At 41.6% G+C, this 25,572-nt stretch overlaps 1 protein-coding gene across 3 annotated transcripts in view; it reads left to right on the top strand.

Annotated features, from left to right (window-relative positions):
* NECAB1 (N-terminal EF-hand calcium binding protein 1) overlaps nt 1–25,572 on the top strand; it is a 66,626-nt gene that overhangs the window by 17,942 nt on the left and 23,112 nt on the right. For 2 of the 3 annotated variants that reach the window (XM_056333455.1, XM_056333454.1), the window contains exons 4-5: nt 15,046–15,071; nt 17,430–17,527. In XM_056333455.1, coding sequence (XP_056189430.1) covers nt 15,046–15,071; nt 17,430–17,527 — 124 coding nt within the window. Of the gene's footprint in view, nt 1–12,990; nt 14,036–15,045; nt 15,072–17,429; nt 17,528–25,572 lie in introns of all 3 variants that reach the window. The other variant, XM_056333456.1, reaches the window with a different exon arrangement.

Here is a 25,572-nt window from a genome sequence, read left to right as displayed (position 1 = left end):
GCACAAAGTGAAACTCAGGAGGTTCTCTCTGAACATCAGGAAACACTTTTTTATTGTGAGGGTGACCAAGCATGGGCACAGCCTGCCCAGGGAGGTTGTGGAGCCTCCATTTTTGGAGATATTCAAAAGCCAGCTGGACATGGTCCTGGACAGCTGTCTCTAGGTGGCCCAGCTTGAGCAGGGATGTTAGACCAGATGACCTCTAGAGGCCCCTTCCAACCTCATCCATCCTAAGATTTTATGGCTGAAGAAGAGAATTCATTTCCTTCTAATTTGCTTTCTGGCCGTCAGCAGTTACTCACAACAAGTCTCCCATTTACTGTTAATTAGATGGATGTTACTAAGCTAGTGTTTTTTAAATCGAACTATTCCTGTGGTAAAGAAGGTCCTGAGGAGAGGCCGTTTATTGCTTTTGCTAAGAGGTTATGAAGATATCGTGTAGCAATCATGGTGTGGGTCGTGGTCCTGTTTACAAGGACCAAGCAGACAGTGAGTCAGTATTGCTTTTCTCGGCTGTGTACAGTGGAGCAGCAAGTATTAAGATGCTGTCACTGCCCTGTTCCTACAGTTACTGTCAGAAAAGGTAGGAGCGGTGTAACAGGACCTTGCCTCATCCAAGGCCAAACTCCAGTGTCTGGGATTTTTACCTTCCACAGGGAAACAAAACCAATAGGCTGTGATTTTGTAATTCATCTACTTTGTAAATGTCCAGACACTAAGTCACAGTGAAAGTGAAATATTAGTAGCCTTGCTCCTTAGACACAGGAATTTGGCAGTCACCTTAATACTTCAGGACTTGCACATTACCCCAGATAGTTCCAGACAAGTATTTTCCTTTGGCCAGTTCTTCCTGACGGTGACTCTGGTATGTCTTTTTCACCTTTGAATGTCTATGCCACAGCCTCACACCCCTCCTTGTTCCTCTCATTCTCAGCTTCTGCTAGTCCTCCTCTGCAAACACCCAATTGTCATGACAGTTGTGTGTCATTAGCCCCAAATGCTGACCCAAGCCCAGGCTCGTCACCCTGGTGGCCTGTCAATGACCAAGCATGTCAATGACCATTGACATGACAATTACCCTTGCAGCAGAAAGCCTAGAAGTCCAGTCAAGGGCTTTTTGGGGAACCATCTCAAAGCTCATTCTTCTGAAGAAGCCTTACTGAAAGCCCTGTGTGCTTGGAAGCTTGTCCATGTTTTCTACCATTATCAGCTAGTCCAATTGAACATATTCTCTCTGCTTTCAAATTTTGCCTCCTCCGGTCTAGATGGAATTACTAAACCACTTCATCTTTTTTGAAAGTATAAAGAAAGAAATCAATTGAACTCTGAAATCTGATTGATATTGTAAAAGTATATGCTAGATCAGGGGCCCTCAAACTTTTTAACCAGGGGGCCGGCGCGCGGATGCAGTGGCAGGCAGTCATCTGCGGCTGCTTGGTTTCCCCCCAAAACCCCCGGCGGGGGCAGGGGGGTGGGTGGGGGTGGGGGTGTCTGTAAATACCAGGGGCCGGATTGAGGACCTTGGGGGGCTGTATCTGGCCCACGGGCCGTAGTTTGAGGACCCCTGTGCTAGGGAATGTGTATCTCAATCTATGTATCATCTTTTATGAACAGCTTCCAGAATATAAATGTCAAATTTTTTAAAAGTTTCTGTGTTTTTGTTAGCCAATATACAAATCTTTTTTTGTAAAGAATCAATAGTTATATGAATTCAGATATTAACTATTCAAAATGATGCTTATTTCAAGCCATTTAAATATACAGTCTATATGCAGAACCATATTTCTTTGCTGTCTTAAGAGCTTGGCTGCTTTTTTATAAACATGAATGAAGTACTGTTCATGAGCAGTATTGTCTTTGTGATTACAGGGAGCCATGAAATGCCTACAGTTAGGAATCCTCTTTTAGATCTGTTCTCCACAGTCCTAAAAGCATTCACACAGGCACCTGATTCATATAATCAGAGTAATATATCCCCTAGAAGTAATTGCCTAAATAACTCTGTGGATTTGCTTTTTAGCTCTGATCTCCTTTATGTTGCTATAAATCAGGCATAAGCTCCCCAGAATCATTGGATTTAAGCCAGAACAAAATGGAAATATGGAATTGGTCTTTTAATCCCAACGCCATCCTAAAACATCCAGTAAACCATCCTGTGTTGAAGACTTTTGGTACTAGGATGCAACAGAGACAGAGAAACAGATGTGTCATTCTCCTTAACAAACAGTACAGGAGAAGGAGCAATAAAAACAGGTCTTGTCATAGGAAAAGAAGAGGAGGCTGTCATTTCCCTAATTTGCCATATTTCCCAAATTTTGTCAGAAGTACTTCCGTGCTATAAATTCAAAGCAGAAGTTGTAGAAATACTGCTATATAAATAGGTATTGTGTGCAGAAGTAGTGTAACATTTTAATTTCCTCAGGTTTCTTAAAATCAGTGGCAAAAACTAAGACACAAATATGATATTCAAAAAATACAATGCTTGCAGTCTACTTAATCCGAGCAAAATGAATCACATGCCTCTTAGAACACCATGGGAATTTGCTTAGCAGATTAAGAGTCTTCATGCAGATTTTTAACCCAGAATCAAAGACTCATTTCAAAGCCAAAGATGCATTCATACAGCTTTGGACTTCCTGGTGTACCACATATCTGATTAAGAGCCGTTTTATTTTACCGTGATTCCATTTGTCTGCATTTTTCAGGGATCATCCTGATTACTGCAGATTTCCTTGATGACTATGTAAGATTTCTAAGAAAAAAACACAGATGTTCTGTGTCTATTTTTCATTCTTTTTATTTGTGAAGCTTGCTTTTATTAGTAATTTTTTTATTATTTTTAAACCTTTTTCTCTTTAACAGCGAATATCTGGACCTGAAAAATATGTAGAAAAGTGAGAATAACATTATGTTTTTCCTCCTGGGAGACAGGCATACCTGAAGAATAGGTGTGACTGCCAAATGCTATAGTTTTTTAGCTGAGAACAGGTAATGACACTGGCACAGCAGCCATCTGAGAGAGGGATCATTCTCACTGTCTGGGAAAAGCCTGGCAAAAAGCAGGGTACAAAAGTCGCAGAGAATATGTACTGTGAAGGATGGTATTGTCATGTATTTCAGGGAAGTGAACAGGTGGAAGACTAAGAAAACCTACTAAACTGCCTTTTAGAACCAGAAGAAAGGGTGCTTTCTGTTGTCTGGTTAACATTTGTTAGAGAGTAGAACCTAGATACAGCTAATAAGAAAACATGCTTAAAGTTTTGATTTAAAACAGCAAGAAGCAGCTTTTTGAGTAGTTTTTAAATAAAGTCTTTAACTGATAAAAGGCTTAGTGCCTGACTTTTCAGCTGAAGAGTGTTCCATATCACTTGATCTTTCTCTTTAACGGAGGCAAATAAATTTTAAAGGCTTTCCCTTATCACCTTTGAAAGCTTTTGGGAACCCTGTCATCATGCAGGCAGCAAGATGGAGCATGCCGAATATCAGATGGGTATAGCAAAGTGAGACAGTTCAGACACTGTAATGCAAATTCCTTTGTAGTATAGCTTTCCAGCAAAAATCACATGAAGCAGATATAATAAGAAGGCAAAAACTTTACTCACTGGCATTTGCTGAAAAGGGCAGATTATGTAAAAATGCTTCAAATTAACCAACTGGCTAAGAAAAGTAGCAAAATGTTCATCGAACCTTGGGAAGTTTTGTAATGTAAGCATATAGAAGAATCACATACATATCAAACAATCCCCAAACCACCTGTTTTGCAATGTTTTCACTTGCAAATTACCCAAGGGAATGAAATTAAGATCATGGTTTGTGTCTATGAGTCCCAAGTAGTTTATGGCTGGTTTTTAGTAGGGAGGGTGAGAAATTCTACTTGCTCATATATCTAGTTGGAGAAGGTTTGCACAGATTATTTTGTCTCTCTTATCCAGTTAAAATACGGACTCTATCAAACTCTGGGCAAATCATTTATCTTCGCGCTGCTTCATTTCACTATTTACAAAATGCAGACTGTACTTCCCTATGCCAGAAATATTTCGTAAGCATGGAGATTATGCAGTGATTTACACCACATGTAAATGCCTAAGACAGATGGCTAGGGAAGCATGTCATGATCTGCTGGATCATTTCTTGGAGTATCTCAAGATTTTGTACTCAGCTTGCCACAAGAGCAGACTTGGGGTTGTTTCCACCTGCTTTAAATCTTTTAGGGTATCACCGGCATTCAAACCCTCACTGTCCGTGTGCATGAGTCTTTGTACTTCAAAGCCTGAAGATAAAAAAGATGTGGACTCGGGGTGATACCCATGGGCCACAAACTCAGGAAATCTGAATTCCTGTCACAGTCCTGCTGCAGCAATCTTTCAAAAAAACATTCAAAGCATATGAGACTTACAGTAGCTTAACACTTTTTAAGGGAACTAAAGTAACCAGGTACTCAAACCCCGGTACACAGATCCTAATGTCAGTCTTGTTGAAGAGAGATTTGGATTATTAACTTTCAAAAAGACTAAGACAAGCTAATGTAACATAGCTGTTATGGAGCAGATAGGCTGTGGAAGACTGCTAAAATGAGCAATTACCATTTTCAAAGTGATAGCAGGGCAAATAAAAGAGGGTTTAACTTCCTAGTAATTAAGGTTGTGTCTGCCTAACTGACTGTGATCTCTGGACCTTGCTGTTTGGTGCAGACAGGTGTTACATTTTCACAAAGCAAAAGAAGAATCAGTTGGTACTGCAGGGACCATAATCACCAGGAAAAAAGATGAGTAGGAATTAGTGAACACCACATAATGTTTCCGAGTTCATTATGCCAGGATGAATTTATATTTACAATTTGTCTAGACCCTGAAGTACAGGTTATTCATACAGGACAGATCACTGCTTTTACTGAAGATTTGCATTAGCTACAATCATTCCTCATTACATCACTTTGATATATATTTTGTGATTTATGAATGTACTTATGTTTAGACTGGCTATTTTTGCCTTTCTATTTCATAAAATCTACATTACCTTTTTATAAGGTTTTAAATACTAAACAAATGCCAGTAAAGACGCGCCGTACAAATTAATTGCCTGATTTTTTTAACTTCCATTCCTTTTCCCTTTTGATACAGCTAGAAACAAATGTATAAGTTAATATATACTGCGTATGTCATAGATTAATAATAATGCTATCACTATCTGGACAACCAAATTAGGTGAAGTAGTGTGTCCGTACAAAAAGAAAGGTGGTTTTTTTTTCATATATTTCAGTACTGCTACAATGCTTTACCTTTCTGGAAGATGTTTTAATGCAAGAATTGTAAGAACTGGCAATCAAAAAGATATGTTGCAAACAATGAAAGCTGAGGCAGGTTCTTCTGTCCACTGAATCATAAGCCAATATAATAATTAGTTTATAGGGCAGCTACTAGATACACAAAGTTACACAGAAATTCCCATCATGGGCAGACTAGCTCATACCTGTTCACAAGGCCTTAAGACAGTGCGTTGGGGTTTTTTTACAGCCTCCTATGACCACAAAGAAACAAAGAGGACTTTGGACCAATGGGCCACTGTGGTCAGCCGGGGAATGCCAGTCTCCTGGTTGGTAGTGAAGGCAGGGAGATAATACCAAGAATTAATTAATACATTAAATTAATTTTAGCATTCTTCAGTAAAACAAGCAAATCCTGATTATTCAGAGATACCATGATTCAAATGCTACGTAAAGAGAGCATAGAATGCTTTGATTAGGAGATACAACTAGCATTCCTGACATGTAATTATCACAAGGTGACTGCCTTAGGGGGGTAGCAGTTAACTATCCTTTCTAAAATGCAGTTTCCAGTATTATCATTACTTCAAACTGAAGCTGAAAGCCAGTTAGGCATTTGACTTCCACTGAAAGTCACTTCTATTTGTGTTTTCCAGGATGTCATGAAACCTTTGGGCAATCCCTATTCAATCACATACCATTCAATAGCATAAAGAAGCTGTTATGGAGGGTCCCTACTCAGATGCTGTCATTGTCAGTGTAAGGAAAGGCTTCATGTTGATGCAGCAGTGATTAGGTATAAGATTATTCTTATAATTCTTGCATTAAAACATCTTCAAGAAAGGTAAAGCATTGTAGCATACTGAAATATAGGAAAAAAATAACTTTCTTTTTGCGTGGACACACTACTTCACCTAATTTGGTTGTCCAGATAGTGATAGCATTATTATTAATCTATACCATACCGAGTATATATTAAAAAAAAGCCAGGTCTCCAGGTTTTCGTTCACTAGCATGCACTTAGCACTTGCATCTGCTGCAAAGCAGTGTCTTGTATTTAAAGACTCCTAAAAAAAAATACGAAAGTATAGGCAAGTAATCAAGAGCAGTGATTATTAAAGACTTGCTTCAACCTATAGTTGTGCAATGATCCTTCTCCCCTTATTCATAGCGGTTTAAGCGGTTTGCAGATGACCCAGAAATAGGCACACTGTAAGCATCTGGGCAACATCTTAAGCTGTGTTGAAGGTATCAGGAGGCCAAGGTAGATCCCCACAGTGTGTGGAGTAGGAGCCAAACCCCCACAGCGTGCGCTAGACCAACATGAGGGCGTGGCTGTGAGCAGGGAAGGAGCAAGAGGAAGAGCTTAGCTTTGCCTCCAGATTTGACACATCTTTGATGTGACATCTATGTTGTACATCTGTAATGTCAGTTGGGAGGTTGTCAGAGCTTGTCCTGAGACCTCAAAAACCCTCAATGTACTCTACTTGAAAGCTGAGTTAACCTTTTCGGAGGAGTTTTTTGAGAGTGAAGGAAATCCAGCGTGGTTCCTCACCCCTCTCTCCCCCCACAACCTCAGCTCCAAGCTACACACCACTCAGCAAGACTCTGCAGGGCTGGTGGGAGCAATGAGAAGGGTGTTGGAGCAAATGCAGCTGCTGCAAAGGCACCAGAAATATTTCCTGGGGCTGACTGACAAGAAGGGTGACAACACGCAGCTCATGGAGGACATGGTCTGCAGGTCATAGCTGGAGTAATTTTGAAGCTGAACACCCACATGCTCTTCTGTTTTAGAGAATCCTGATTATTAACTCCTCTATCAAATGAATGTGAAACACTAATTTTGGTTGCATAGTACTTTGTACTGCCATGGCACAAGTGTAAATCAATATACAGAGCTCAAGGCAAAGGCTATCAAGGACTGATGCTGAAAGCCACCTGAAGATAGAAGTGATCTGGTGATGTTAGCTACAAGAAATGTTAATGTTTTCCAAAATTGCCAACTTTTACAAAGGCTGCGAAGAGTGGCATTGTCTCACAACCTTAAGCATTGTGTTTCTTAATATATTCTGTTAAGCACTATTTTTAGGAGCAGGTTGGAGCACAAGAATATTTTACATCTTAAATAAGAATAATAATCATGGAATGTGACTGGCTTTGCTGACTTTCCACTTGAAAAATACTGAAGTTTTTTTTGGTGTTGTTTCTGTTGCTATTTCATTTCTCGGCCCTTTTGAATGACTAAATCATAATGTATGCATCAAATTCAAATCTGAAGATCTTCTCCCTCCCATATTTGCATCTATTCAGGAACAAAAGTCATATTTTTACTATAAGCTTCACATTTTAAGTACTTTATAATGTGTGCATCATTCCTACTAGCTAGTTTGTATCTTAACATTTCTGCAAGCTTTCATCTGGTTTCCAGATCCAATGTGTGTGTATGTTCATTGAAGCTGCCTGGCAGTTGTAATACTCCTGAAGAAGCTATTTAAGCTCCCTGTTACGCCAGCTCAGAAAACCCTAACTTGTGGGGTTAGCATGCTCTAAACAATTAATAGATTGTATTACCTGGACTTCACATCTGTCTTTACTGAGTGCTAAACAGCTTGTATGTAAGAGAGTATTGCAGCACAGTTCAGCTTCAGAGGAGGTAGTTCTGCAGAAGTACGGGTGTTTTTACATGTGTTACTGCCTGAATAATTGTACTGAAACTAGAGAAAAGTATCATCAGCACTGGTCTTTTTATACATGGAGAGAGGTATGCAGGAAAAGTTTGAAATTTGTGGCTTGTGGGGTGCATGCTTTTACAGCTCATTTCCATGGTAAATCTGCCCCTGCTCAATTTTAGTGTCAACTCTGATGAGCCCATGTTTCAGCAAAGCAAGAATCCTTGGCATGGTTAATAGTTTAGAGAATAGGTTTTAGCAGTCATTGCAAATGTAAACCTCCCTTTTATCCTTCTTCCTTCCCTCCCCTCACTCATAACTTTCATGGAAATCATTTTTGCATAATGGCATCCTCAGGGAAAAGGTGTCAGAAAATAATGAGAAGATTTGGCAAAGTTACAAACTAAGAGATATGTAGAAGATCTCAAGGGGATTTAGTCTGCAGCACTGCCAGAGAGATAGTGCGATAAATGCTTCACTGATTACTGACTTCTATGAGTCAGTGGGGAATCAGACTTGTTTTTCTCACTCTTCTTGTCGATAAATTGAAGTCTTCAGCCAAGAACCTTAGTTACAAGGTAGGAGGGATGCTAGAAGTATTGGCGCAGAGCTAGGGCACAGGCAACCTCCCAAAGGTAGGGAGGTCCCATTAAGCCTTTGTGTGTGGCACAAGTTAAACTATGCATGAGGCAGAGATGAGTTTGGTGAGGACCTGAGAGCTTTGGCCACCTGCAGAGCTGAGCATATGCTGGGCATTTGGGAGAGTCTGTCATGCTGTATGTACTGCACATGTAGGGGTGGGACCTGGCACTATGGAGGCATGTGTACACTTGTGTGTGTGTATGTCAGCAGGGTGTCTAAGGCTCCCTCATAATGAAATCAGTGGCACCTAAGAAGTAATTCTGCTGACATGGGCTTCAGCACCATTGCCCAGGAATAAGGCATTTAAAATGCTCCCACCTGAGACAGCATCCCAAGGTGGACAGGATGATGAAGGAGAAGCAGCTGGGATGTGGGTGGCGGGAGAAATGCTAGAGCATCTGGAACAACACTAGATGCCTGTGGTATATCCAATTACTCACACTCATGCTAGCTGGTGTACTCACCCCCCCCACACACACACACACCCCACCCCCCCACACACACCCCCACACCCCACACACACCCCCCACACACACACCCACACCCCCCCGCACCCCCCCACCCCACCCCACCCCACACACACCCCCACACCCCCCCAATTCCACTGAATGCACTGGAGCTCCTTTGCCTGGCAGGGGAGGTTGGACACCATCCACATCTGGCTGTCTAGGACATTTAGGACTCAGCCCCCAAGTGAATCCACCTCCCTCCCAGCTGCCCAGGTCTTCATTAGCAGAGCCCTGGCTCCTTCCTTGGATCAAAAGAGAAATGCTGAGATCATCTGCCCTAACAGCAAACTCCAAAAGGATGCCAATTTCATATCTGAGAGCAAGAGGCTGGTTAGCATTATCCTTGCAATGATGGGAGCCCATCCAACTGCATTAGCCTGCACCCCAGTACCATACACTGAAACTAAAATGAAATGTATGTTGTATGAGACCACAGTGCTTCCTTCAAGATTCTGTTGTAAAGACAATAATGACAAACCCTCAGCAGTTTAACTACTACTAGTCTAAGGATAGTAATTACCTGTGGCTTGGGTTGTTTTCTTCTGTTTCATTTGGAAGGCATGCTTCAGTCTCATGCTATTGCTGATTTACCATGGTTCAATAAATGTACACAGAAAATAATAATGAACGTCTAAGTACAACGAGGGGAAAAAAAATGATCTATTAAAACAGCATGAGATACAGACAGGGTCTTTAATTAGGTGAACTGTAGGTGAGTGAAAAGTACGTTCTCTAAGAAGGAATTACTGAATGCAAAATATTGTACGAAGGAAAATAATACATTGGGTTTTGACCATTTTTTAAAAACTAGATGTTTTAGATAAGAGTTTCAGGCAGGTGATGCAGCACTGAACAGAAAGGTGTGTTTGCTACTGTTTAAGAGACATAATTTCAGCTATTGGCTTTAACTCTTAGATTTTTCAAGTCAGTAACTACAGAAATCAGTTTGGAAATTAAATACAAAGGCAAGATACTGCTCAGAATTGAGCTGATTATACAGTTTAGTATTTCATGATTGAAAAAAAAGTTCACAGAGAATGATTTACACGGTCCTGATGCTAACAGATAGTCCAGTCAGACAGACAAACTGCAAGAGATGCTTGGAAGTTTTCCATATGAATGGTTATTTTTAATGGGAAATTCAGCTTTCTGCAAGAAAAATGAGAATCACCCACACTGGGAAAATCAAATGGTAATGAGTAGTCTCAGTTGCATTGACCTAAATGGAGCTGACCTAGAATGTTTCATTTCAGTTCAGTTCTTCAGAAGACGGTGTTGGCTTCCTAGCAGTGAGCTCATTGCTTAAGGGTAGGTGTAGTTCAAGGGCCTAGTCCTTCTATAATCCATGTTTCTCAGAGAACGACAGCAGTTTGGGTGTCTTATCAGCATGTGCATTTCCAAGGAATTCAGTAAACAGAAAAAAACCCCCACCATTTTATGTTGTGTAACAACAAATAATTTAATCTCAGTTTTTTAAAAAATATAGTTTGGGACAAAAATAGAAGTTGAAAGAATAGCATCTTCTTTGGGGTCAAAACTCTGAAATTTGCTCCTTGTGGCAACAGAGCTACCATGATGTTGCCTCTCATCTCCTTGTTTAGGTTGCTGTCACTCAGACTGCTAAAAAAATCCTAGCTCTGCAGCCCTTGTACTGTCCTCTACAGATTGTAGCACGTACCACAACTTTTAATAATATTATTAAGGCTCATTTAGCAACACAGAGACTGTTACAGCTAGGATGATTAAGGTGGCTAGCCAGCTATGTAGTCATTGCATCCCTGTGAATCATTGCCTAATGCAAAGGACTAGCAGGGGGTCTTTTTTCAGACAAGTTGTTAGGAAAAAACCTTTATTCTCTTCTGTAGGCCTGCCACGTGCAAAGCAGTAAGTGGCGATTCTGAAGCTGTCACTTGGCCTGGAGCTAAGCATAAGCGAACTAGGCAATTATTTAGTGCAGCAAAATGTGGGACATTAAAAGAGCCGTGCCCATGTCAGAGCCCAGAACACCAAGCTGGGTGCTGCCTTTGGAAGGCCAGAGGGTGCACAGTCCATCTAGCTGTGGGGCTGACGGGCAGCAGTGTCCCTGGGGCAGCGGGAAGTTTGGCTCCCCAGGGACCAGCCCCAGGAGCTCTGTCCCAATTTTGCCTCTTCTTCCTCCTCTCCCTTTTCTGTGGCAAGGGGCCATTGCTTGGGCTCGTCCCAGCACCACATCCTACTGGTGGCAAAAAGGTGGTTTTGCCTCCACTGGTAAGAAACTTTGACCAAACCTGAACAAAAAGGTCTTTGCTGTTGCAAAAGAGCAGAGAAGCAGAACGTTCTTTAAAATGGAAATGCACACATAAAGACTGCTTTGCACAACGCCTTCTGTAGTGTTGGAGCACTTACCTCATTTTGCTGACTTGAAGTGGGATGGTGTGCAGGCTTTCTTGTTGCGAAGAGCTTACAGCTTTTTGCCTGAGATTGTCCATAGATGACTATTCAGTTACTCTTGCACAATCTAAGTAACACTTAATTCCTTTCAGTCACAAATTATATGCTTCTGCTTAACAATAGGAGATACCAGCCTCAGACTTTCCTCCCTAAAACCAAATTTAGCAATGAGACATGCAAATGGGCCAAAAAAAAAAGAGCTGGTTCAAGTCTCTGAAATAAATCCTTCTCATATCTGAGAATGAAGAAGGATCCGAAGAAGAGTTATCTTCCTCCAGCTATGACAGTCATGGCAATGAATTTCCTAAATTTAGTTCATAAAGTCTTTCATATGGTATCAGATTCTTCAATAAAATAACTGCTTTAGATGCCAGAGATTTTGTACATAATTCCTGTACTGAAGAGGTGTCACTGCCTCTTCTTGTGGTCCAGCAAAAACATGCAGCTCTTCTACTGCTACCTAGAGGTGCCTTTCATACCAGAGAATGGTGTGGGTGAGGACAGTGGATGGGGCTGTGGATCAGTGGATTCATACCAGTGGATGGATGGAATAACTCTAACCTTCCTTCCTCCCCGGCTGGCCCCAGCCCACAGCTGACTGTGGTGGGCACAACAAAAGCGAGATCGTAGCTGCCATGCGCTCCTACACTTTGGACCAGTTCCAGAGGTACCACAAACAGCACTTTTGCCACAGTTCGTTCAAGTGGATTTGCTTATGTTTCTGTCGCTGAGCGATAGGCATGATCAGCTTTGCGGTGATCAGGACTGCTTAATGGAATATTTGCAATAGTCCTTTAAGAATCGTTCACGTTATTAGGTAGACAACATTTTAGACACAAGGTCAGACATATAGAAGGACTGCATTTAGTAGTCAGAAAGCAAATTGAGAGCAGTTCAAAAAATGATCATGTTGACATGATGTGAGTGCATTTGGCTGCTCACAGAATAGGATTATTCTTTGGGTGCTTATCATGAGTGGAGTGCTGGCACTTGTATGTAGGCATCCAGCAAATATTGCAAATAACATGTTCAACGTTGCTAGATTATAGGTCTAAGCATAAGCATCCTTGCCATATGTACCCACTGAAATGATGAGCAGGTGTCCACTATAAACCCGAGTATTGAGTTGCAGAAACAGCCCTTTGGTGTGCAGCTCACTCCTGTACTGTTAACTATATTCCAGAATTCATTAATTGTTTCTGTAGCGTCCTGCAGGGAGCTCAAAATTGTTTGTATACAGAAAAAGAATTTCTAGGCTTGTTCACGACTGTGTTTGAAGCAGTATGTTATTATTTCTGAGAGAATGAACTAATCAGTGACACAAAATTATAGTTTGCCTTCTTGGAATAGCATTCCCTTCAAAGAGGGTACAGAGAACAATGGAGCCTCAGAGGGTATTTATAACAGAGAAGGAAACACTATGAGTATGCGAGACTGAAGTCTGTGCTTTTTGTGTCACTTCTATGTTCTGATACAGGCTTCCTGAAAGCTGCTGCGCAAATCACTTTGGACAATAACTTTCTCATTATTCAAGTTCCCCATTCTAACTGAAGATAAATTCAGCACCTAAATACTTTTCCATTTTTACTTTTAGTCCATTTGCAGCTGTGTTGCTCCTGTCAATAGGACTAACAGTGATGTTCTGCTGACAGCAATGCTGAAAGCCTCCGAGCCACTCCCTTGCTGTGTTGCTACCGCAGTGCTGAGGATACTGCAGAAGAACAAGGACCAGAATGGATTTTAATATGAAATTTGAAAAGAGAGCATGAATGTGACTGGCTAACAATGTGAGAGGCCATTTTAAACACAGATATCAAGCTGTACTTTAAGAAATGCAGAAATGCCTTTTACAAACAGAAGGTGTTAGGGCAGATGATGTGATGGGGCAGGAAATGCAGGGACAATGAACAAAGAGAGGGCATCATAAAAGCAAACTCCTGACATTTAACATCATCCTGTTCTGTCACTGCTTTTTGACTCAGGCAGTCTTCCAGCTTTCAGGTTTTCAGTTTGCATCCAAGGAGTGAACATCTGGACTGTTCAAAAAAGAACTGCTGGACTGCAGAAGTGATTGGTCAAGTACATTTGGTCATTCATGCCATAGTGGTCCATGGTGGACAGCATTAAGGGGTTGCAGCCACTTTTTCTCATCACGTTTGTTGTTGTAAGAGTTAAGTTTCTCAGCTTCAGCACCAATTCTTACAGACTATGGATTCCCTTACACCTGCTACAAAAGCCACTGGAAAAATCAGATGGAAGACTCCATTGCAGCCATCCAACTTGGCCAGTTCAAATGCAGATAAGGTCACCTTCAGTTAATAAAAGTTGTGGGAGAATCTTGTTTACATCATCAATTAAAAGCATTCAGAAGTTTTTACAGCCCTGAGTATGAAACTCTGTGACAACCCAGGATCCTGCAATTTCTGTCTGTTTCTCTCCCTCATGAAATAAAGGTCATGTATGGAAGTTAGCATTGGTGAAAGTGAATTTAAGATAATACTGTGTCATCATTTTATTAAAAGGTCAGTTAAAAAATACCATTAAAAAGATAAGTGAAAAAATGTTAAGTGCAATCAGCTGTTCAATATTCACCCCTCAGCAAGATTAAAAAGGATATTCATGCTTTTAAGTTTCTTTAATAATCAGTTTCTTCTCCTCCTTGGAAGAAAGTCAATATGCTAACTCAGAATTGAGCTGTAGGTCAAAAGTGGTTTTTTTTGACTGTTAAAGCCTCAGAGAGGAAATATTGCTAATGAAGAGGGAAAATATCACTTAAGAGTTGATCAAGAGGAAATCTGTTTCAAGTGAACAGTTTTGAATTGTATAGAATACTTGCATACATTTCTATATTTATGTAATACTGGCATGGGAATATAGCAATACAGCTATACTTTTCACATCACTGATTTTCTGAAGTTAGTACTGGTGAGATGGTTTTGTATGGCCAGAAAGTCTTAGAAACTATGTGTGCTGATGAGCTATGTCTGGTTTTATTCTACTGGTTATCCCTCCCATGGAACACTATTGCACAGTGAGGATTACAAAGAGGTTACTGGGTTTTCCTTCATTTAGCATGGAGGGCTGAGCTCTCTGAGCCACACTGCCCAGCATGACAGCCACAAAAGAGGAGCACCAGCAGAAAAGGTGGTGGTGGTGGGGAACAATTTCTAGTGCTTAGATGGATTTCTGCCAGGACTGGGACCAAATGTGTAAAGCCTGAGCAGCAACTCTGCACCACGATGCACAAAGGTTGGGTGAGGAACTTCAAAGAGGGTTGTTGGTGAGTAGGATGGTGCCAGTGGGAATGTGATTGGGAAGAGAGGCTGCAGCACAGCTACAGCCTTCAGCTTCGGACAAGCCTCCCTAAGGCAGCAGAGCAAGGCCAGCAAGTGCCAGGCACTCACATCTCCTGCTACAGCCCAGGTGGGGAGGCTTCATACCACAATCAGGCTAATCTTTGAGTCCTGCTATGTACCAATCCAACAAAAAACTATTACTAAGCTCACTAACCTTCTTACTCTTATCTTCCCAGCAATCTGGACACAGAAGAGCTCTGCGGTAAGTTCCTTCTTGGGCAAGAACAGTATCTATGCCTGTGGCAGACTTGTGCAAGTAAACATATCATGTGATAAGATTTTTTTTTTTTCTGTTTAATCTTTGTAGCTCCAACAGAAAATAAGTTCAATTGAAAGAAATCCCAGGAAAACACAGATGACTTACAATCTTTTCAGACTGTCAACCATTCCATTAAGAAATTACTTAGAAAATATTTTTCCTAATACTTGTGTTCTCTGATTTTCAAGATATGTTCTGATATAAAAATAGACATAACTTTTACCTGACTTCTCTTTTATGCAAGATATTTTTTTTTTCTAGTTAGTTTGTCACTTCCAGAGGTATGAGTGCTTTTGGCAATTTCAAAAGCAACGGTCACATTAGTACTCCTAGAGTAAATTCATCCAGTACACTGGAAGAAAATTCATTACTTCCCTCCAACTTGAGTCAGTGAAAACAGTAAAGCTCTATTATCCTTCATCACAAAAACTCCTGTAAGACCTAGAATTTGGCTCAGTTACCCATTTCTGTACCCTGTTCTGGGCTGTGAGTCATTTCCCCACAGCCCTGTTTGCTGATCTTACAGCACCTGATTTAAGTGTGCTGCTTACAGCAAAAAAACAAGTCACAGAACATTTCTGCAAGTCCTCCCACAAAGTGACAAAGAAACCCTATTATACTTGTCAGAACTATCCTATTTCTGAGGGAAAGATAATAGGCTGATAAATTTTCCAATAGCCAGCAACTCTGAAGACCTGCAAAGGTTGAAAATACTACCAGCTCCTTTATCCACCCACAGAGTAACTCCACCTATGACCAGGACCCCACTAAGAAGCATCTCAGCCTGTGGCTTATAAACATATAAGACTCAGCTGAAGTGAATTGGGCTGTGATGATTTCTGCTGATTGAGCATCTGGCCAAAACTATATCAAACTGGCCAAGGAAGGCAGATGGTTTAGTTCCACAATGGACTTGCTGCTTTGATGCTGCGCTGGAGGCTCACAGGTTTGCTTGGTACTTGACCCCACCAGGCACCTTAGGCTGGCCAGAGAGAGGGCTGAGGGGGCTGTCTGCCCTGCACTGGCTCTGTTTACTGTCTGCTTTGACTAAGCATGGCTTCCTTCAGTGGCCTTTTGAACCTTTCATAGGTTGCTGCTGGGGTGTTTCTCATCTGTGAGTCTGGTACTGAGCTGAGGCAGCTCTTGCTAAGCTATCTCAGCGCACCTCAGAAATGAAGCTTTGCTTCCAGGGTACTAATTCATAACACATTTTCATTCTAAATCAGTTTATTCAATCTCTCAGCAATATCAAGTTATATCGCAGTGTTCCTGAAGCCTTATGCTTTCATGACTGCCCTGAGAAGCTCACGCTGATCTCTTAAAAGCCTCAAAGTATTGCTATTTATTATTTCAAAAAGCACCCATCTAATCTTGTTCTTCCTGTCTGCCATTTAGATGTTGTTTTTCATCCTTGTTCAGGTGATCTGGTGTCTAAATGCATTGTCTAACACAGTGTCTGGCTTTCCACATAATTTTCTTTCTTTTTCACACTTTTTTCTTCCTGTGTCTCCCTCTATTGGATTTTGCTGCATCAACTGAATGGGAACTTGGGTCATGATTTCCCAAGTTTGCCTCCAGCACCTGTTGTATGGCTGAGTTATGCCCTCAGATTTAACATCAGCTCTTTCTGTTAAAACACACTTTGCTTTGAGCAGCTATGCAAGGACATCCTGCGTCTTACGTTATTTCCATTATTTTTGTTAGAAGTATTTTGCATGCACCGTATTTGTTGAAAATATAATCATAGCACCTGGGACTAGAGCTTATCTGGCAGCTCATGGTCTCCATTTCTCAGAGAGAAGCAACCATTCTCAGCTGACCTCAACTCACAACAGCTCCCACTTGATCTTACCTCCTCTAATGGCTTTACTAGAATTACTCATTTTTGTAGCAATATAATCAGATTTAGTACATACACATGAAAACTTCATCTCCTGCTACTAACCCTAAAGTAAACTATTAGACTGAAAACCTAGTTTAGAATAAAACTGCAGATACTTTGGGAAAAAGTCTGTTTCAGCATTCAAACTGGTATTTTAAATTTTTGTCAATTTGGCAACTCGTTTATTGAAAGAAAATGTTTTGAAACACTGATTTTGATATTTTAACTACTCCAGGAATGATTTTCAGGGGAAATAATACAAAAATAATAATAAAAAAATGTTTTCATTTTAGTTCTCATTCATTTTATATATTTAGATAGTTAATACCATAACTGAATTCAGACTTTATAAAATTATTTAATGAAATACTGGTTTTTCAGGTCATTAACAAGTGATGTGGGTTTTCTTCTTCTTTTAGAATATTTTTCCCAGCACTTGGGAGAGTATGAAAATGTTCTGTCTGTCTTGGAAGACTTAAACTTAACCATACTGAAGGCAATGGACAAAACGAAGAAAGTAAGTAAAAACTGAAATTTTCTTTACATTGTATATTTTGTTTATTTGAACATGTATCCAGTATTTTTTGTATCTAAGTAGAAGTTCTTGCAAATAGACATGTTTGTATCAAAAGTCCAGTAGGACAAGGCTTGCCAGAATGGTTCAGTCTCAAAGCTGGAAAGCTCTGTCTGCAAAGTATTACAGTTTGGATATAATCAATATTGTCTTAGTAAATGATCTGAAAAATGTTCTTCCAATTGTGGTACCAAGAGGTATTGTGGTGCCAAATGTGGGTATTATCAGCATATCAACATGTGGAAATAGTCTGAATTTGAAAAAATAATTGTGGTGGGTTGACCCTGGCTGGATGATCACTCCCCTCCTCCACCAGACAGGGGACAGAAAATATGATAAAGGCTCGTACATTGTGATAAGGACAGGGAGATCACTCAGCAATTACAGTCACAGGCAACACAGATTCAACTTGGGGAAAATTAATTTAATTTATTACCAATCAAATCAAAGTAGGATAGTAAGAAATAAAGCCAAATCATAAAAGCACTTAACCCCCACCCCTCCCTTCTTCCCAGGCTTAGCTTCACTCCTGATTTCTCTCCCTCCTCCCTCCAGCAGCACAGGGGACAGGGAATGGGGCTGGGGTCAGTCCCTCACACGCTGTCCCTGCTGCTCCCACCCTCAGGGGGAGGCTCCTCACACTGCCCTGCTCCAGCCTGGGGTCCCTCCTGCTGGGTGCTGTCCTTCAGGCACAGCCGGCTCCAGCTTGGGTCCCCCATGGGGTCACAGCCCAGCCAGCAGCCCTGCCCCAGCCTGGGCTCCTCTCCACGGGGCCACAGGCCCTGCCAGGAGCTGCTCCAGCGTGGGCTGCCCATGGGGGCACAGCCTCCTTTGGGCACCCACCTGCTCCATCGTGGGATCCTCCATGGGCTGCAGGTGGATATCTGCTCCACCATGGACCTCCATGGGCTGCAGGGGACAGCCTGCCTCACCGTGGGCTTCACCATGGGCTGCAGGGGAACCTCTGCTCTGGCTCCTGGAGCACCCCCTGCCCTCCTGCACTGACCTGGGTGTCTGCAGAGCTGTTGCTCTCAATCTCACTCCTCTCTCTGGCTGCAAGGGCTGTTGCACAGCAACTTTTCCCCCTTCTTAAATACATTGTCCCAGAGGGACTACCGCTATCACTGATGGGCTCAGCCTTGGCCAGTGGTGGATCCATCTTGGAGCTGGCTGGCATTGGCTCTGTTGGACATCGGAGGAGCTTCTGGTAGTGCCTCACAGAAGCCACCCCTGTAGCCCCCTGCTACCAAAGCCTTGCCACGCAAACCCAACACAATTTCCCACCAAGAGCAACTAGAGTTTGGCTGGGCTATGGACTCCTAGACTTAAATGAAGGTCAACCATATTGTCCCCATCACTCCAAAATATCTCCATGTCTAGATATTTTTAACCCAACAGACTGGCAGATAACTGACTCCTGCGAGGTAATTGCAGCATAATTTCTGCGTACTTTGTTGCCCTCTGTGGTCTGAAAGGGCTGTCCACCCCAGCTTTCTTGAACTAAGCTTTTCTGTAGTCTGCCAGCCCTGCGCTATCTGAAAGTGAAAATACTGAGACGTCTATGGGAGAAAACATTCCGGTGCCTCAGCAGGTTCAAGAAACTTTGAAACCAGACTTCCTTGGACCATTCTGGGGCCGGATCCCAGCAGCCTAACCAAACTAAATAGCACCTGGAAAGACAGGAAGCCCTTAAGGGTGTAGGAGCGGTTCATGCCCTGTTGCTTTACGGGAAGGTGCTGAGCTAAAAATGCAGAGAGACAGATACAGCAAGGAGCATCTTTCAGCAGGTAAAAGGCTGAGTTGCATTTGCAAGCAACACCTTAATACAAAAAGCATCTTACTGGAGGATGCTAGGGGAGCTACAGTCCTTCTGTTTTGGTCTTTTGTTACTGGCCTTTTGTGTTTTAACCTTAAACAAGGAAGGGGAACGCATATCTGAAGATTTTTAGAGGGATTTGTGGCATTTGATATTTGATCATTTCTCTCCTTGGGATGGAGAGAGTCTGCATGAGTTACTTACACAGTAGTGTAAGGACAGATTAATCATTGGCGTCAGTTGTTGTTACTGTACCTGCCAGGCTGATATTTTCCTGATCAAAGTACAAGCTGGGATAGTTCTGTTTATCTTGTTTCTACTTCATCTTTATATGCAGGAAGCATTAACAATTAAAGACACAGCAAAACTTTACAAATGCATTGGAAGGCTTGTTTGTTTAAGCCTATTTTTTTCTGACTTTTTTTTTATATTAAAACGCAGAAGTGTATTTAAATAAATATTTAATCTTTTTTATTACCCAAATAGACAATATTTTCAGCGAGCTGCATTTTTATTATATTATAAGTAGCTTGCAGTCACATATAAATACATTTAAACTTTGCAACCCAGAGCACAGTAATAAATTCTGTCATTGAATAATGACATAGATAAAAATAGACTAGTTTTTTTAAGGTGCTTGACATTTCCATTCTATTGATGTGTGAATACTGGAAATCAGAAACTTACAGACTAAAGAACACGTCTGAAGTTATCAGGCCATAAAGCTGCAATTTGTCAGCTATTCAGTAAGAACAAGTTTTGCTTTATCATTTTTATTTCTGGTATAAAACAACCTGCTGCTGGTGGTGAACTATTCTGTACTCAGTAAACTAGCAAAGGTTGTTTAATCACCAAACATGTAATTTTCATGTGAAGCAAAGCTGAAAATATAGAAGTATTCAGGGGTTTAAACAGGCATCTAGTGGTATTTTAGAAAACCTGGGGTATTTGAGGATGTCCAAGATGTCTGCACGGGCCTGACAAATAGCACGCAGGACCTTTAGGAGACCCGGGAGCAGGATGAGACCTCCTTCTAGGGCAGCAGCTGGAAACCAGCTGGGTTTCTGTAGAGCACCAGACTCCAGTTTAGGTACTTGAATAACTCTGAGGTCTCTGAAGGGTTTTTCCCAGAGGAGCTGTCTCACAGAGGAAGAACTGATGATGGCTTACCCTGACCTGACAGTGCCTTTTTTATCAAAGCCATAACACCCATTTGAAGTTCCATTTTCTTTCTTTCACCAGCTGAAGAGCACTCCCCTCTCCTCCTGTCTCCTGCCTTCCCTTTTGCCAACTGCATGGCGTCATTTTACAGCCAGGATGTACCCTCATGTGTCCCCACTGTCACTGTCACCTGCACCGTGAAGGCTGGCAGCAGAGGCTTGCAGGGAAGCAGGGACCATTTTGGATTGTTTTAACCCCCCCCTGCTCCAGAGGGCAGTTTATACTGCAGTGTTGGTGACAGTCTAACCACAGCTGGCTGGTGGCCAAGCGACCATGCCAGGGGGATTTCAGGGTGGGACATGCTCCCTGCTCCGTGATTTCAGTGACTGCTGGCTTGAGCCTCACCTGACCTGTTAAGTCTGTCATGGATCTGACAATAGTCTTGACATACAGAGCACCAGCTCTTCAGTCACTGGAGTGACAGCTAAAGTTCAGACTGTCTGCACTGGCACAATGATGAAGTGGTGGGAACTGGGAATCCCTGAGCGAGCACCTGAGCCCAGCAGAGATGCTTCCTCAGTGTGGTTTCTTTTTCACTGCAGATGCAGAGTTTGTGTGGCACCCATGGAGGCCACCCTGTCAGCTGCCTCAGAAGTGACTTAAGGCCACTATACCTGTTGTAAAAGTAATCCAACCTCCAGCAGCAAAAAGCTTCGTATCTACACTGTTTCTTAGGTTATATTGTTTATATGTATTAGATCGTACATTTTAATTTCAAAAGGAAATAGTGCAATAGATTTTTTAAGTAAACTGAAACTGTCTTTTATAGCTAAGAGTGCTTATAAGACAAAATTTTGATCCAGTGAGTAAGACTAGAGCTTCACCCTGTATAATTTTATATCTGACGTGGAAATCCTGTAACTATAAAGCAACAGCAACCTCCTGGATGGATTCGGGCAGGACTATTGTACAGCTACTAGAAAGCATTTATGAACAGCAAAATGAAATATTAAAATCTAAAGTAAAGGGAACATCAAAATAACCAAGGACTGTCAGCACAGTAGAAAATTGTTTAAACAAATCTCGAAGATTCTCCCCTCAATGTGTTTTTCTGTCTCATCATCCTTATTTCATTGTTCTCATTCCATTTCTTTACATCTCTTATTCCTCACAAGTACAGCAAACCCTTTTTTCCATAGATAAAAGCCAGGCTTAGGATGGAAATGAAAAGCCTAAGTTTAGGATGAAAATGAAAGATAATTTTTACTCAACAGAGCAATCAAGTTCTGGAATAGTCTTCCAAGCATTTGGGGGCGAACTGCTTTTTACATGTTGCTTGCAAAAACCTAGAAAGGGGAATGTGTAATGCGCAACAGCAAGATGCTGGATTCAGTGACTGGGACAGCACGTGTCAGTCAGTTCTTTCCTCCTATGAAATCATTCATTTCTGTGCTTTGCTCAAAAAAACCCAAAGCTAAGTGAAATTAATGCAGCTTCTTATTACTGGGAAACCTCTTGAATAGTCTAAAAATAGGAGCTGGTCAAATTAAAAAGATTATAGGAGCTGAAAGAGTAACACAGGGACATGCAATTTAGTTACTGATGGTGCATTTACAATAATTATGTAAATTAATGCACTCTGTGAGGTAGATACCCATTATAAACCAGAATACCTAGATCTTTTTAATAGCCCATTTGAGTAGTAGTAACAGCAGCGATTATGCAAATTATATTGCAAAACAAAATAACTGGGGAAAAGCTAGATAAGCATATGTCAACAATAGAGTTCCACAACTAACATGTGTTTGAGCAAAAAAGAAGTTTCAAGATTTTTTTTTGTTTTCACAAAATCCATGTTAAATTTTCTGACACCAGTTTTTGCATGTGATTAGAATTTATTAACATTTTTCACAGAATCAAGTCTTGTTCTCTTTGAAATAGCGATTTTTACAAATGCACCTTTCACAGTATGAACGTAATGAGTAGCTTGTGTGTAGGAGTAACGTAAGGCAGGTATTACTCAGTTTATCCTGATTATTAATTTTCATGCATTGGCTTTGAATTTACTTAATTTGTTCCTTTATGTTTATCACTACGTTTTTTTCAGTTCAGTGTCAAACAAAAATCATAGAATCACAGAAATATTCAGGTTGGAAAAGACTTCTCAAGATCAAATCCAACTGTAAATCTAACACTCCCAAGTCCACAACTGAATCATGTCCCTAAGTGCCACATCTACATATTTTTTCAATACCTCCAGGGATGGTGTGTCAGCACTCCCTGGGCAGCCTGTTCTAATGTTTGACAATGCTCTCAGTGAAGAATTCTTTCCTTATATCCAGCCTAAACCTCCCATGGTGTAACTTGAGGCCATTTCCTCTTGTCCTGTCACTTGTTACATGGGCAAAGAGACCATCACCTGCCTGCCTACAGCCTCCTTCAGTGAGTTGCAGAGACCAATAAGGTCCCCCCTGAGACTCCTCCTCTTGTCCAGGCTGAACACCCCCAGCTCCCTCAGCTGCTTCTCACAAGACCTGTGCTCCAGACCCTTCACCGGCTCCGTTGCCCTTCTCTGGACACGCTCCAGCACCTCAATGTCCCTCCTGAAGCGAGGGGCCCAAACCTGAACCCAGGATTCGAGGGGCGGCCTCACCAGTGCCGAGTGCAGGGGGACGATCACCGCCCTGTTCCTGCTGGCCACACTCTCTGATACAGGCCAGGATGCTGTGGCCCCCCTTGCCCCCCCGGGCACACTGCTGGCTCATGCCCAGCTGGCCGTCAGCCAGCTCCCCCAGGCCCTTTTCCCCCAGGCAGCTTCCCAGCCGCTCTGCCCCAGCCTGCAGCGCTGCCTGGGGCTGCTGTGACCCAAGGGCAGGGCCCGGCACTGAGCCTGGTTGAACCTCATACAACTGGGCTCGGCCCATCGGTCCAGCCTGCCCAGATCCCTCTGCAGAGCCTCCTGCCCAACAGCAGAGCACCCCCCACCCTCAACTTGGTGTTGTCTGCCAACTCACTGAGGGTGCACTCGATCCCCTCATCCAGATCACTGATAAAGGTATTAAACAGGACTGGCCCCAGTACTGAGCCCTGGGGGACATCACTGTGACTGGTCACCAACTGGATATAGCTCCGTTCACCACCACCCTTTGGGCTCAGCTGTCCAGGTAGTTTTTCACCCAGCAAAGAGTATGCCCATCCAAGCCATGAGCAGCCAGTTTCTCCAGGAGATGCTGTGGGAAATTCTGTCAAAGTCTTTACTAAAGTCCAGGTAGGCAACATCCAAAGCCCCTTCCTCATCCACGAAGCAGGTCATCTTGTCATAGAAGATTAGGTTCGTCAAAATACCATAGCCATCTCCCATCTTGATGTTTTTAAGTGGACAAAATATCCAAATTCCATTGGAAATGAAAGGCCAGAGTAAAGAGTTACTAATTTTATTATTCATTATAAAGAAATAGAAATCTGTTCAGGATGAAGAGCACATAAAGTGCTTGAGCTGCAGTGGTACCATTCAGAACATTTTTTCTTTTGGCCATGGATGACTTGACCTAAATTCCTTGGGGGTTTGGGCTTTTTTTACAATTCCCTAATTTTTTATGAGACAGGCCGGCGGGTGGTTTGAATTGGAGTCTGGATCCTTTTTGTATAAATCCATGTAATCAACTGTTCAGCAGCTCCTTGCTGTAAATGCAGCTGAAGAGAGGAATGCTGGTGATAGTGTGAAGTGTATCATGAGTTGTACCCTACTACAAGGCAGAGAGGACACTATGAATAAACAGCTATTTTTATCTAGGGACATTATTAAATGAAGTTTTAGAATTTCATTTCATAGGATTTTCTATCTATAAAATTTATTAAAGATTGTGACTTAGTGCAAATGAAGTCAAACACAGATAAATTCAAAAAGCTGCAAGTGATGAATTTTGAGCAGTTGTGCAATTCCAGAGATTCACCCCTTCCCTCTCTTCCTAGATCCTTATCAGAGTAATGAAAACTCTTGGGAACTTCTTTGATCTTTTTTGTGGAAGTCTTGTACCTACTGGGTCAGAAAGAGGCAATGTTCAAAATTTTGCTGGTAGCAGAGATGATGTGTTAAATAGAATTTAAAAAGCCAAACAACCAACCCTTAATTAAGTTAATATCCATACCTTTAAACATAAAAATGTGTAGAAATAACTTCACAGCAGAAAAAATAAAATCATTTAACCTAGCCATTCTCCTGCAAATACCTGTGAAACCCACCAACAGCTTTGATGTTTTCCTTGTATCCTTACAGCCTTCTCCCAGGAGCAATGGCATTACACATATCCTTGCTACCTGCTGAGATAAAACAGTTTCTTGTCTCTAAGCTATGTGGTGCACTTAATAGCAATTAAATAGGAGTTACTTTTTATCTATGCATGAATTTTGTACATAATATTACTGCAATAAGAGTCTATGACTCCTTCAATAATGCCAGTAAAAGAAAAGTGATAGACTCTTCTGTTCTGATACACGCTGTTACAAGTGTGCGTCAATATTCTCCTATAATCGCCCATGGGTGCCCATTTTATTTCATTGCTCTTTATGTCAGCACTGCAAGTGTTTAGTAGGATTGTCGCTGTTCCAATTCCCTAGGCGGAATTTAAACATGTAATTTATTCCAAATATAATACTTCAATAAACTTGTAAAGCTTGTGCCACACTCTAAAACTGAAGTTGAATCTATTTAATAGCTTAGCAGGTAATGCCTTTACTCAGTCTTACAGTGAGGGTGCTGTAAAAGTTGCATTTGTGTGAAGTCAACACAGTGCGCATCTCTGGATCTGGCTTCTGATGAAATTATGATTTTATTCTGACCCTGTTCTGATTCTGTCCTACAGTCTGCAGAATTAGATCTTACGGATTGAAATTGAAAAGCCTTGATTTCTTTTTCATTTTAGTAGTTGTTCTGACTTATTTTTTATCCTCAATTTAAAGTTGTAAACCAGAGTGTTGTTCCACTAATGTAGGACCTAAACACACAGGGCAG

This window comes from Falco biarmicus, chromosome 3 (genome assembly GCF_023638135.1).
Source record: "Falco biarmicus isolate bFalBia1 chromosome 3, bFalBia1.pri, whole genome shotgun sequence".
Taxonomy (NCBI): domain Eukaryota; kingdom Metazoa; phylum Chordata; class Aves; order Falconiformes; family Falconidae; genus Falco; species Falco biarmicus.
This window is presented reverse-complemented; position numbering and strand designations above follow the sequence as displayed.